Source organism: Grammomys surdaster, unplaced genomic scaffold (assembly GCF_004785775.1).
Source record: "Grammomys surdaster isolate TR1022 unplaced genomic scaffold, NIH_TR_1.0 322, whole genome shotgun sequence".
Classification (NCBI taxonomy): Eukaryota; Metazoa; Chordata; class Mammalia; order Rodentia; family Muridae; genus Grammomys; species Grammomys surdaster.
Window position 1 is genome coordinate 672,761 of NW_021604741.1, and position 14,411 is coordinate 687,171.

Below are 14,411 nucleotides of genomic sequence, written 5' to 3' on the forward strand. Positions count from 1 at the left end.
ACACCAGAAGAGGGCATCGGATCCCAGTATAGATGGTTGTGATCTACCATGTGGTTGCTGGGAATTAAACTCAGGACCTCTGGAAGTGCTCTTAACTGCTGAGCCAGCTCTCCAGTCCTCCAATTTGATTCTTAAAACAAACAAACAAACAAACAAACAAACAAAACCAAGAAGAAAATAGGAAAGCAGTCCAAGGTATTTCCTTGTGGGAGTGGAGGAGGGAAACTCAATATGCAAAGTTCATACATTTACCCCTAATAATAACTATAAATACATTCTGGAGGAAAACAGAGTGTTGTATAAAATACTTTTTTTTGGGTCATGTGTATGTGCATCTGTGGCTGCATGTCTGCATTGGTGCGTGCAGGTGTGCATGCATGGGTGTGAATACATGTGTGCAGAGGCCAGAGGTTGATTTCAGATGTCGTTCTTAACTGCTTTTCACATCATATGTTGAGGCAGGGTCTCTCACTTAAACCCAGAACTCATGGATCTGGCTAGCCTAGCTGGCTGGCCAGCTACCTTGCTCCAGATTTACTTTTCTCTGTCTCCCTAGTGCTGTGATTACAGGTAAGCCATCACACCTGCCTGGTGTTTATATAGGTGCTGGGGAATCAGCTTCCAGGTCTCAGGTTTGTTCATCAAGAACTTTCCTACTGGCCCACTTCCCCAGCCCTGTACAAGCCACTTTCAAAGATACCAAGCTTTCCAAGATACAGAGTTGGTATATTTTGTGATTATATTTTCATACACAAAAGAAGTTGGAACTCTGAGGCTGTAATTGGTTTTGAAATAGGTGTAACCACTCCGGTGAGAGAGAGCAACCCGAATGTGGCCCAGAACACCATGAATCACAAGAAGGCACATTTCCACCAGGTCCTGATGAGGTACTTCCAGCGGCAAACCGTTTTCTGGAGGGTGTATCAGGAGCTGCCGTGGCACATGAAGATGAGTGGGTATTGGGAAAGTCTATGTGGCTTCATCACAAGCCCCAGGTAAGTCCTGCTACTTGCTAGCTTTCTGTGGAATCTTGATGTCCCATTAGCAACATGGCTTCCCTGGGCAACATGATCATCTATGCATATGTGAGACCTTAGTGTGGACTCCACTTTCATGGAGGGTGGCTCCCCCAAGACACTCTGTTTGATCTCTCAGGCACTACAGTAGTCTCTCTTTTCACACTGTATGCACTCCTCTAGGCATTCTGTAGATGAGAGGACAAAGGCCAGAGCTGAAAGGGATAGAAGACGGGCCACGCTGGTGCTAGCCGCATCTGTCCTGCTTTTCCTGGCCCATGCTTCTCTTGCTCCCCGTTTCTTTCCTCTGCTTCCTTCTGTTCTTAGCCCTGGGCTAAGATACAGCCCTGAGCTCCTCTACACTTTCCACATCCCGAGGGAAGGGTGCTGGGGTGTGGGGCTAGACAGTTACTGTAACTGGGGGACCATGCTTCATGTGAAACTGAAGCACAAGAGTTGGAGGGACCCCACCGCCTGGGGGGTAGAGCCAAGGAGTCTGCACAGAGGAGGGGCGTTCTGAGTAGGTGGGGGATAGGCTTGGACTATGAAAGAGTGAAAGGCTCGTATTCATCTGGTGACAACCAAAGCTGTAAGAAGTTTATAGGACTGACTCTTCTCTAAGGCTCTGGGAATATTATGGAAGAGAGAGCAGAAAGAATGTAAGAGAGCGAGGCAGGAAGAACAGAAGTTCAAGGTCCTTCTTCCTTGGTCTGGAATGTATGAGATCCTGCTTGGAAAAAAAAAAGGCTATGGCTAGGCTAGTGAAACGTGAGACGTAGAGGAGTGACTTCCTTCAGCCATGAGTAACTTACATGATCATGTGTGTCACAAGCATCACAGATTTCATATCAAAAATCCAAAACCCGAGTCTGTGGACCAGGCTGCATCTTGTGCACTACTGGGATGTGCTGCTGGAAGCTGGCAATGATGTGTCGGAGGCCTTTCTGCTCTCTGTTGCCAAGATAGAAGCGGAACACTCCCAGAAAGTCAAGAAGCGAGCCACACTCTCAGGTAGGCTGGCAACAGTGCCTCCGACCCATGCCCTCATCTGAAAAAGAATAAGATATGGTCTCTCCTGGAGCCATTTTGAGTGACCATGGCCCAGGGAAAACAGATTTAGGTTGCCCCAAATTTCATGTTCTAGCACGGAAACGGTTTTACAAAGTTTTAAAAAGTTTTACAGAACAAAGAATGCCATAAATCAAGGCTAGTTTAAAATACATCGGAGAGGCAGGCACAGCGAGATGGGGGAGCTATTCTCTAGGCCTAAGATGCTATCTGATGAGTCTTTGCTTTAAGACTGGCGGAAGCCAGTGGTCTGCTAAGTTAATAGATGATGAAAGATTTCAATCTATTACTCACAAGACATTAGCTCAGACACGGAGGCAGGCAGGGAATGGCTCTCCTGGAGGGCTAGGGCTAGGCCAAGATCAGACAGTGAGCCAGTGGGCTGCAGCATTCCCGCCTCTCCATGGTGCTGAAATGCTAATTGACCAGTCTCTGCAGACACCGACTCCTTTCAGGAGTGTTCATTCACAGCCATACCATGTGTTCCAGAAGTTTCAGTCACATCTTTGATGCCTCAGGTTACATACATTAAACCCAACTGTGGCCTACTCTCTCTGCAGTTGGCTGTGTTTCCTCCTTCCACATCCTAGGCCTGACAGTACTGTTGAAGGTGGTCTCGGGCCAAGCAGAGAACTGTTCTCTGATGATCTGCCTTATTCTTGGGTTTGGGTAACTCTTTGGACAGTGTTTTTGCCCCGTGTCCCATAGGTAGGCCCTTTAACTGCTCATTTCCTCGTCCTGCTTATTCAGCACGGTGATGATATTCTTCATTCTCACAATAGGTTAACCAAGCACCTCCCTGACCACGGACTCACCAACACAGTGATGAGCAGGGCAGATGGAGTCCCTGCCTTCCCAGCCTACAGTCTGGAAACCCTAGTGACAGATTCTGACCCCTTCTTTTCTTTCGTTTTTTTGTGGGACAGGCTGACCATGAACTTGCTGTGTAGTCAGGTGGATGTTACTTAGAATTTCAGCCCCGTTACTTCAGACTCCTGTTGCTAAGGGTGTCTTAAATGCCAGAAACATATACATCATTTTGGAAACCACAATAGTACTAGACAAGTCTTGATTGAAATGAAGGAAGCTGAGTCTCTAGAGGGGCAAGACCCCCAGGGTCTGTCTCCCAGACAGTTAGAAATGGACTTGAACTTTACCATTCCTGCGTCAGGCCTTGAACATCTAGCCTTTGCCAATTTATTATTGTGCAGATATTCCTTTAACGTTGAAATCCATCTGCAACCCCCCTAGGAATACTCATAAGGATACCATGTGTTACAGGAGGCCAGGAGGGGCCACTCTGTATGTCACAGGAAGCTGAGAACTAGAGAGAAAGGTCAGCTCTCCTAGGTGGGACAAGAGCTCCTGGTGATGTAGGGGCCTGTGGGACAGGAGATCTCAGGAGGAAGTCACTTGGCATCTCAGTGAGGACTTTCTGGGTACAGAAGAGCCTAGTACCTAGTATTCCTTTGAAATAGGTGAGGACATCCACAGAAGGACTCTGTGGGAAAGCCATCTGAACAGTCGATCTGTTCTTCAAGAGCCTGGGAGAGTCCTGGTCTTCTTAGTATTATTTGACGCCTCCTCTTCTGCATCCCTCAGGCTTAGCTGGACCAATTCTGTGATTCGACTTTGTAAAGTCTGCCACATCCAGTGGGTCCTCCTTTCCTCTGTCCTGATCCACAGTCATCAGTCAAGGCTGTCATGAAGACTTTCCTATCTTACCCAGAACCCTAAAATCTTATGGAAGAGACCCTTAATCACTGAGCCATCTCTCCAGCCCCTGCCCTGTGGGTTTGTTTTATTTTTAAAGAAAGCAAATGTGTACCATTTGGGGGATGATCCCAATTTAATTTTTAAAATCTCTCTCTCTCTCTCTCTCTCTCTCTCTCTCTCTCTCTCTCTCTGTGTGTGTGTGTGTGTGTGTGTGTGCGTGTGTGTGAGTAGACTTTGTTACAGTGTGAAGTTGAATACTCTCAGAAGATGAGAATGGAGAATGGCAGAAAGCATGAGTTTTATAATGAGGAAAACTGTTTTCTCATCTCTTCTGTGTGGCACTGAGTATGTGAATATGAAGATTTGGCCAGTGGGAGACAGGGTTAATGATGGTTTCCTGAAGTGCTTTTGGTGCTGAGGTGACTGGTAAAAAGCAGGGATGGACATGTCAGGATAAAAACCACAGCTCTCATCCTTTGGTTGTTCAAGACAGGGTTTCTCTTTGTAGCCCCGACTGTCCTAGAACTCTCTGTGTAGATCAGGCTGGCCTCAGATTCACAGAGCTCCCAAGTCCTGGGATTAAAGATACGTGCTACCACCACCCGACTACGGCTCTCATCTTAAAGGAAATAAGAGATAGTTTATTTTGGAGCTGTTTTGAGTGACCAGGAATTGGCCACACAGATTTAGGTTTCCCCAGTTTTCATGTTCCAATGGAAAAGCGGTTTTATGAAGTTTTTATGGGTTTCACAGAATCAAGGCAAGTTTTAAAGCGCATTGGTGGGTTCGTCAGAGAGGTGTGCACAGTGAGGTGAGGGGAACTGTTCTATAGGCCCAGGATGCTGTCCGTTGACATTCTCAGTCTTGGATTGGTGGAAGCTAGTGTTCTTCTGAGTTAAGAGCCTCTAAGAAGCTTTTGTTTATTATCACGAGGTAGTAGTTCAGATACAGAGTAGCTGTTCCAGAAGTTGAAAACTAGTCCAAGATAAAGTAGTTAGTCTGGAGCTTCCCAACTCAGCCTTCTGAAGAAGCAGGGACTACAAGCCTGCCTGTGTCCCCAGCTGGGCTCCTATATTGTTCTCAAATCTGCTTTTTGTTTAACCTAGCAATTAATAGAGGACAGAATTGTATAAAAATATAAACTTTTTCCCCTTTTTTTTCTGAAAAAACAAAAAAACTCACTCCAAAACACAAATTCTAGCAATACATGGATTGAAGTATATAATTGTTTATTTCTTTAGATTTCAGCCTTTATACGACAAGGTTGTACAATACTATTATAGATCTTTACTGCATCATTTTAACTACTCTCCAATATTTGTAATAAAATTTGCTGGTGTCTTGAACAAGAAATTGAAGCCTGATATGATCTATGATATGATATGATTATTTATAATCCCAGCACTTTGGAGGCAAAGGTAGGGGATTGTGAGTTCAAGGCTAACCTGGGCTTCAGAGTTAGGTATTGTCTCCAAAAACCCTAAAGCACCTGTCACAAACAAAAGCAAGACAAGCAACCCCCTCCACACACACACAAATACACACACACACACACACACACACACACACACAGAGAGAGAGAGAGAGAGAGAGAGAGAGAGAGAGAGAGAGAGAGAGAGAGAGAAATGCAGCTGTGGGATCTTGTAGCAGGATGAAGCAGAGGTCCTTTGCTCCTTCCCAGTGTGCTTCAGGCCTCTCTCCTTTTCTTCCTGTTCCAGTGCTGGAATGCAGCCTGTCCGAAATTACTGCTGCTGATAAAGGCAGAATGATCCTCTTTATTGGAAGTTTCCTGAAGCTTATGGGCAAGATCAATGAAGCAGAAAAGCTGTTCTTGAGTGTGGAGGACATGTTACTTCAGGTAAAGTGAGAAAAAGACTTAAATCTTTCAAACTTTATTCCTTTTTTTGTTCTTTCAAACACCATTGTCCTTGTTCCTTTAAACTTACTATACAGGTGGGGGGAGGGGTCGATGCACTTACAAGTGGGGGGCCTCAGTGCATTTACAAGTAGGGGCTCTGTGCGTTTACAAGTGGGGGAGTCAATGCACTTATAAGTAGGGGGTCAGGGCATTTACAAGTAGGAGGGTCAGTGCATTTGTTCATCAGAGAGGGAGCTACAGTGTTAACCCACACCTCAACTGTACATCAATAACAACAAACTCCAAATAGACTGTAGTCAGCAGAGAAGGACACCTGCAGATTGGTGTCACTGCTGGAAGAAATGGAATAACAATTGCCTGTGACTTGGCTGTCATTTTCCTGAAGACATGGGGGAAATTTGATTATTTTTTTCTTTCATTTGTTTGTTTTTGAGACAGGGTTTCTCTGTGTACCCCTGGTTGCCCTTGAGCTCATTCTGTAGACCAGGCTGTCCTCAGAGTCACAGAAATCTGCCTGTGTTTGCCTTCCCCAGTGCTGGGATTAAGGTGTGTCCTACCACTCCTGCCTGAGGATTGATTCTTTCTTAATTGTGTTTTTTCTGAACCATGACCTTTTGGCTTTCCTGAGTGTAACGAAAGGTACTCATAACATTGTGTGTCAGGTGACATGTGAATGAAGACTGACAGCAGCCCCTTGGCCTGGTAAGTGGCTGTCTGTGATGACCCTGAGAAGGCAAGGGTGTGTGGGGGCCTGGGGTGCAGGATGTTAAGAGGTGAGTCTTAATAATGAAACCACGGGGAAGATGCACACATGGGGGCCTGCTTGAGAAGCTTCTCAGAAAAGGAAGGAAGATAAAAAGTTAGGTGGTACAAGACTCAGGTCAGGTTTGGTCCAGGACATGTGTGTTTATGTGGGCAGGAAAGGAACCTGGTAGAGAGACAGATTGTGTGGCGCACTGAGGAGACTGCAGCATGGGGCAGATGTGCAGACTGAAACCTCAGTCATGCCCTAGGAGGAGGACAGGAAATGGGTGAAAACACTGTTCCTTTGGAATCTGAAAGATGAGGCTGTGGCTGCTGAGATGGCTTGGTGGATAAAGGCTCTTGAAGCCAAGCCGGATGCCTTGAGTTCAATTCCATGGACTCACATGATGGAAGGGGAGAATTGTCTGCTGCAAGACAAGCTGTCCTTGACCACTCCATGTGCATCATGGTGTGCATGCATGTGTGTGTGCATGAGTGCGTGTGTACACACACACACACGCACATGCATGCACACACATATACATACATATACACACATATATACACACTACACACATATACACACATGTACAGATACATATAGACACATACACACATACACACATATACACACATATATACACATACACACACATATATATACAACACAAACATGTGCACACATGCACACACATATACACATAGATACTCATGTAACATACATATACACACATGCACACAAACATACACTTAAAAACAAACAAATAAATGTAAAATTTTTTAAATTGGTTTTGTTGAGACAAGGTCTCTTCCTGTAGCGCTGGCTGTCTCATCACATAGACCAGGCTCGCCTTGAATTCTCAGAGATCTGCCTGCCTCTGCCTCCCTAGTGCTGGGAATGAAGGCGTGTGCTATTAGGCCTGGCAGTAAAATGATCTTTTAAATGAAGGGGCTGGAGAGACGGCTCAGTAGTCAGGAGTGCTTGCTGCTCTTTCAGAGGAGAGGCTTGGTTCCCAGCACCCATGTCTTGGGGCCACATCACCTATATTGCACTAGTTCCAGTGGATCTGACACACTCTTCTACCTCCATGGCCACTGCACATGTGTGTGTTCACACAGACATATCCATAGAAACATAAATAAAAATAAGAGTCTTTAAACAAAGGAAGCAAAACGACAAGCACACAGATTGTCATTTTCCAGGAGCCGTTCCTTTCCATCAGAGTAGGTGGTAGCCTGACTGGTGGCTGTTTGGAAGCAGACTACATTTCCAGGCTTGGTTGAAGATGAGCACATACCCAGGTTGGGACCAGTGCAGTATCCATGGAAATGATAAGATGTTTCCAGGAGGTGAAGGTTTCCAGGAAGTGAAGGTTTGTGTCCCTTGTTTCCCTCTTGTTTTAGTCCAACTGTTGATTTCATTATTTATTTATTTATTTATTTATTTATTTTATTTTATTTTCCAGAGTTTTTAGGGTCAAAGCTTGGGCCCAGGCAGCCCCAAGTGAGCTAGATTCAGCTACTCATCCTCAGTGGGCTGATTAATGAGACAACAAATACTAAGAAATAGTAAGGGACAGAGATAAGATACTCATCCAGTGTGCCTGCCCATCCTGGGGAGAGGAGACACTGAGAGGTCCAGTCATGTCAAGTTCATCTCTGGGATCCTGACATGAGGCTTAGGTTTACATAGAGAGCACAAGGCATTCCTAAGCAATCTTAGATAAGCTGTGGTCTTGCCCATTGCTGACTTGGCGTTGTTTCCCAATCCAATTGGCCTGCCAAGTGCTCAGAACTGTGTGTCAGGACTCTCTCCCTGTCTGACTCAGGGTTTCATTCTTTCCTCCCCCAACATGAGGTTCTCGGAGAAAATTCCACTTATGTAGGATCATCCTCTTAGTTGTTGAATAGCCAAAGAAAGGGGCATGGATGTCTCATTAGAATCCCATCCTTGTTGCTAGTCCAGGCACAGTTTGAGTGCATTAAATGACAGACACATACTTCATAGTAGTCTTGTTTTCTATAAGAAAGCAATCTGAGCAAGGTAGGGAAGCAAGTCAGTAAGTAACATCCCTCCATGGCCTCTGCATCAGCTCCTGCTTCCTGACCTGCTTGAGTCCCAGTCCTGACATCCTTTGGTGATGAACAGCAGTGTGGAAGTGTAAGCTGAATAAATCCTTTCCTCCCCAACTTGCTTCTTGGTCATGATGTTTTGTGCAGGAATAGAAACGCTGACTAAGACAAATTGGTACCAGAAGTGGGATGTTCATGTGACAACCTGACCATGTTTTGGGGAGGACTGTGGAAGGACTTTGGAACTTTGAGCTAGAAGAGCAATTGAGATGGTAAGAACTCTGTGAGCTGTTCTGTAGGAGCTTGGAAGATAATGTTGAGAACAATGCAGAAGATGGATGCCTGGATTGTGAAATTTCAGAGGGAAGATTAAAAACTCTTATTGGGGCTGTTGCTACTTTGATTGTAAAGATTCTGTGGTTTTGGTTAGCTGCGGCTAAAGAATCTGCTGAAGATTAACAAGGTATCAGAACTACTAAAGCAAAACCTTTGCATCACTGGGACAATTGATGCTGGTTAGCTGGAGCTAAGAAATTAGTGCTAATTAAGAAGAGACCAGCATCATTGAGGTGACATCTTCTGGGAAGTGTTTTCTGAGAGCACAAAGAGGCTCTGTTCCAGAGATAGCCAAGGTTGTACCCTGTGCTGTGGCTGGAGTTTCTCTGTGATAACTCCATCTTGTGTCAAGTTGACACAAAGCCAGCCAGTACAATTGACTCTCACAAACACATCACTATTAAGTCTCAACCCTTACTGTCTTATTCATCCCCAAGGTCTAAATAACTGTAAAAGTCCCACAGTCTCTGAAAATTCTTATATATTAAAATTTTAATCCCTTTAAAATATCCAATGTGTAAGAGTCACCCAGGTGGTACTGGTTTTGAAGGCATGAAGGGGTCATGAAGAGCAGCTGAGGCTTGGCACTGTGAGAGGCCATGGAAGGCCACTGGTGAAGGTGTAGCCTCAGTTGCAGTTGACGGCTTAGGACAGAAGGGATCATGCAAAGGATTTAAGGCTTGGCACCATGAAGAGAGCCTATGAGAGGCTATTGGTGAAGCCTAGTTGCAGTGGAAGACAGCAGTGTTTTGGAGATGCCAGTAACATGAGATGGCCATCAAGAACAGCAGCAGGAGTGGAGTACAGGCAGCTGGAGCCTAGAAGACAAGGTGTGTGCTACAAAGGGCAGAGCTGGAGAAGTGACCCAAGCCCTTGGAGGAGCCCAGAAGATCATAAGTGGATCCCAGACATAGGATGGTTGTAGTTTGATTTTGCTTTTGATTGTGATTGTGCCCTGATATTTTTCCCTCTTGAAGGAAGAAAGTATTTTGGTGGAGCCCATAGTTGAGAGATTTTTAATTGTAAAAAGACTTTGAATTTTAAAAGAGGTTGGATATTTTAAAGGGATTGAAGTTTTAATATGTAAGAATTTGCAGAGACTGGGACTTTTAAAGTTATTTAGATCTTGGGGATGAATGAGAAGTAAGGTTGAGACTTATTAGTGATGTGTTTGTGAGGGTCAATTGTACTGGCTGGTTTTGTGTCAACTTGACACAAGCTGGAGTTACCACAGAGAAAGGAGCTTCAGTTGAGGAAATACCTCCATGAGATCCAGCTGGAAGGCATTTTCTCAATTAGTGATTAAGGGTTGGAGGGCCCCTTGTGGGTGGTGCCATCCCTGGGCTGGTAGTCCTGGGTTCTATAAGAAAGCAAGCTGAGCAAGGCAGGGGAAGCAAGCCAGTAAGTAACATCCCTCCATGGCCTCTGCATCAGTTCCTGCTTCCTGACCTGCTTGAGTTCCAGTCCTGATTTCCTTTGGTGATAAACAACAATGTGGAAGTGTAAGCTGAATAAACCCTTTCCTCTCCAACTTGCTTCTTGGTCATGATGTTTTGTGCTTTAATAGAAACCCCGACTAAGACAATAGTCCCGGAGACTGGACACCCAAGGTCAAGCTGCTGACGGAGCTGCTGATTAGTGAGAGTCTGCATCCTGGTTCATAGACAACCCTGTTCTGGCTATGTTGTCATGTAGAGGAAAGAGAACTTTGAGGGCTCTTTAGGTTTATCTATTTTTATGCATTTAATGTGCATTGGTGTGTTGCCTGCATGTATGTCTGTGTGAGGGTGTCGGATCCCCTAGAAATGGAGCTACAGACAGTTGTGAGCCTCCATGTGGGTGCTGGGAATTGAACCTGGGTCCTCTGGAAGAGCAACCAGTATTTTTAACCATCTCTCCAGCCTCAGAGCCTCTTTTAGAAGAGTCCTCATGCACTCCCCCCTTTTTTCCAGGCTAGTTTTATATCAGCTTGACACAGGCTAGAGTTATCTGAAAGGGACTGTACTGGCTGGTTTTGTGTGTCACTTTGACATAAGCTAGAGTTACCACAGAGAAAGGAGTCTCAGTTGAGGAAATGCCTCCATGAGATCCAGCTGTGTCTTAGTTAGGGTTTTACTGGTGTGAACAGACACCATGACCAAGGCAAGTCTTATAAAGGACAACATTTAACGGGGACTGGCTTACAGGTTCAGAGGTTCAGTCCATTATCATCAAGGCAGGTGCATGGCAGCATCCAGGCAGGCATGGTGCAGGTAGGGCTGAAAGTTCTACATCTTCATCTGAAGGCTGCTAGTGGAAGATTCACTTCCAGGCAGCTAGAATGAGAAACTTAAAACTCACACCCACGTGACACACCTAACTCAACAGGACCACAATTTCTAATCCTGCCACTCCCTGGGCTGAACATATACAAACCATCACAGGCTGTAAGGCATTTTCTCAATTAGTGATCAATGAGGGAGGACCCAGCCCATTGTGGGTAGTTGTCAAGGTCCAGCCTCGACCCAGGGTCGGAGTTCTCAACTGGAAGCAGGGATATCTAGAAGGCACATAATAAATAAACACAGACTACTTTTTTGGGTACAAACTGACAGGCAATTTTTCAAGGCTTAAAGTTACTCTCTCTTCTCTCTCTGTCTCTCTCTCTTTGCTCTCTCTCTTTCTCTCACTTGCTCACAGCTTAAGGCTATATGCACTCTGCATTCTCCTGTGCACTCTGCTTTTCTCCTGTGTGCTTTTCTGTTCTGGAACTCACACTGCTACACACCTCTGTGCGTTCCCCTTTCACTCACACACATACTCTTCACACTACACACTGCACACACAACACAGGCACTCTTCTTTCACTCACACACACACTCTTCACACCACACACTGCACACACAACACATGCACTCTCCTTTCACTCACACACACACTTTCCATACACACCTCACATTCTTTCTTCACTCACTCTTCACATTCTCTCTTCTCATACTCTCTCACCTTTTTCTTTTTTTTTTTTTTTAACTTTTATCTGCATTTATTTTATGCTGAATTTATTCCTGTGCCATGAGCTTTTGTTTCTTCTGGGATATCTTTTCTTCTGTGCAACCTCCTCTTCTGGCTTTGGAACAATCTGTTCCTTCTCAGTGAGGATCACCTCAATGTGGCAGGGGGAAGCTCATGTATGGGTTAATCCGGCCGTGAGCTCTGTAAGTTCGTCGGCGCATCTTAGGTGCCTTGTTCACCTGGATGTGTTCAATTACTAGAGAATCTATGTCTAAACCCTTAAGTTCAGCATTATTCTCTGCATTTTTAAGCATGTGCAGCAAAACCAGCAAAAACTCTGCACTCTTTTTTGGCCACCGTCCCTGTGTCCAGCCCCATTGTTTGGCCTGGGCGCACCTACCAACTCCACCATTATACTGATGGAATGGCACTCATTGTTTTTTAAAGTGACATCCTTCAGGTACTTGGTAGCTTTGTGGATGTGCATGCCCTTGATGGCCTGGGCAGTTTCCCAGGTGTTCTTAAAGTGAACATGAAGGTTTGAACCTTGTGATTTACAAGATTTTGTGGGATTTTCTGGGTCGAGAGAGTATCGAACCATCTTGACAGGTCACCTTTCGCCGCTTCTCTCACGTTTTTCTTACCCCAGTCTTTTATTGTCTCTCCAAAAGCAGGTAGAAAAAAGGACATTGTATAATCATTGCCAAATCAAATTCAAAAGAATAACCACATCCCATGAAGAATCAAGAATTACAATTGTTTCCCAAAGTTTCAAGCTTCCCCTATTCCCAGGCCTATAGCCAAAATAATAATAATAATTGCAAACTTGTCACTATTTAAACTCTAACTTTTGACTTATTATACTTCAGAGCTCAGAGCTCTGAGGTTAACTACATGCATTTTCCTGTGAAGCTCTAATGATAAATGACATGGGCAAAGCTGCCAGGCAGTGGCCAGAAAGAGTCAAGTTAACCCTTAACTCAGCAGTTCTGCTAGCTTTCTGCTTCTGCACATTGCACACAAAGACTGTCCTAAGAGTCCCTCCCAGTGTTTTGACTTAGTTTTACTAATATATAATTGTATGCATTCTATACTTGCTTATCCAAGAACCACTATCAAATGTTGTGCAAAACTTATTTCATAACTTCAATAGTTTTTTTCCTTTCTTGGGGTCCCAATGCTGACTCTGTTTCGTTTTCTAATAATTTCTTCAAACTTTCTTTCCAAGTCAAGCATTAATCTGGAACTACCATTGTGCCATTATTAGATTGTTTCCAAGATGAGAGCACACAGTGTGCACCTGGGCCATCAGGACTGTGCTGTGCTGTGCCCTATGCCTCAATTTTTAATTGTTTAAGAATCATTATATCAAGGAACATCTAGTTTCACAGAATTCACCAGAGTAGAAGGAGAAAGAAGTAAGATAGTCAGATATAATAGAATAATTATGTACACCAAGGTCAACTGAAAGCAGTCATGACAAATGAAATCTATGCAGCTATTGTCCAGGGCTAAGGGTAGGAGAAATGGGCACAACTGTTTTTTACAAAGAGCTGCCATGGGCTACTGAGATGTCTCCATCCCGGCCTACTGCAGGCAGTCCCTTATTTCAGATGGTGAGTCCCCTGGAGGGATGGTCTCCTGCTTCTTAGGGTCCCAGATGCCACCCATTTTTACAAGGAGCTGCCGTGGGCTTCTGTGATGTTTCCATCCCGACCTATTGCTGGCAGTCCCTGTCATGGTATGCTGTCCCCAGCAAGTAGTGCCATCCCTGGGCTGGTGATTCTGGGTTCTATAAGAATGCGGGGTGAACAACCAGGGGAAACAAGACAGTAAGCAGCACCCTCCCTGGCCTCTTCACTAGCTCCTGCCTTCAGGTTCCTGCCCTGCTTGAGTTTCTGTCCTGACCTCCTCCAGTGAAGGACTATGATCTAGAAGTATAAGTCAAATAAACCCTTTCCTCCCTGACTTGTTTTTTGGTCACGGTGTTTTATCACAGCAACAGAAACCCTCACTGAGATGGGACAGGTGGCAGCATTAGGAGGGAAGCCTGGGAGGTTAGGAATGTGGGCACTTCTGAAGGGTGTTCTAGTTAGGGTTACTATTGCTGTGAAGAGACACCATAACCAAAAACTTGGGGAGGAAGGGTTTATTCAGCTTACACTTCTACATCACTGTTCATCATCAAAGGAAGTCAGGACATGAACTCAAACAGGGCAGGAACTGGAAGCAGGAGCTGATGCAGAGGCCATGGAAGAGTGCTGTTACTGGCTTGCTCCACTGTTTTCTTATAGAACCCAGAGACCACCAGCCCAGGGATAGGGCAACCCACAATAGGCTTGCCCCCCCCCCTACAGTGATCACTTATTGAAAGAATACCTTACAGTCTGGGCGATGGTGATGCAAGCCTTTATTCCCAGCACTCAGGAGGGAGGCAGAGGCAGGCAGATCTTTTGAGTTCAAGGCCAGCCTGGTCTACAGAGTGAGTTCCAGGACAGCCAAGGCTACATAGAGAAACCCTGCCACAAAAAAGGCATTTTTTTCCTTCCTTCCTTCCTTCCTTCCTTCCTTCCTTCCTTCCTTCCTTC

At 45.0% G+C, this 14,411-nt stretch overlaps 1 protein-coding gene across 1 annotated transcript in view; it reads left to right on the forward strand.

Annotated features, from left to right (window-relative positions):
* LOC114629912 (tetratricopeptide repeat protein 41) overlaps nt 1-14,411 on the forward strand; it is a 63,312-nt gene that overhangs the window by 27,763 nt on the left and 21,138 nt on the right. The window contains exons 8-10 of the mRNA XM_028778039.1: nt 797-995; nt 1,849-2,027; nt 5,519-5,658. Coding sequence (XP_028633872.1) covers nt 797-995; nt 1,849-2,027; nt 5,519-5,658 — 518 coding nt within the window. The remainder of the gene's footprint in view (nt 1-796; nt 996-1,848; nt 2,028-5,518; nt 5,659-14,411) is intronic.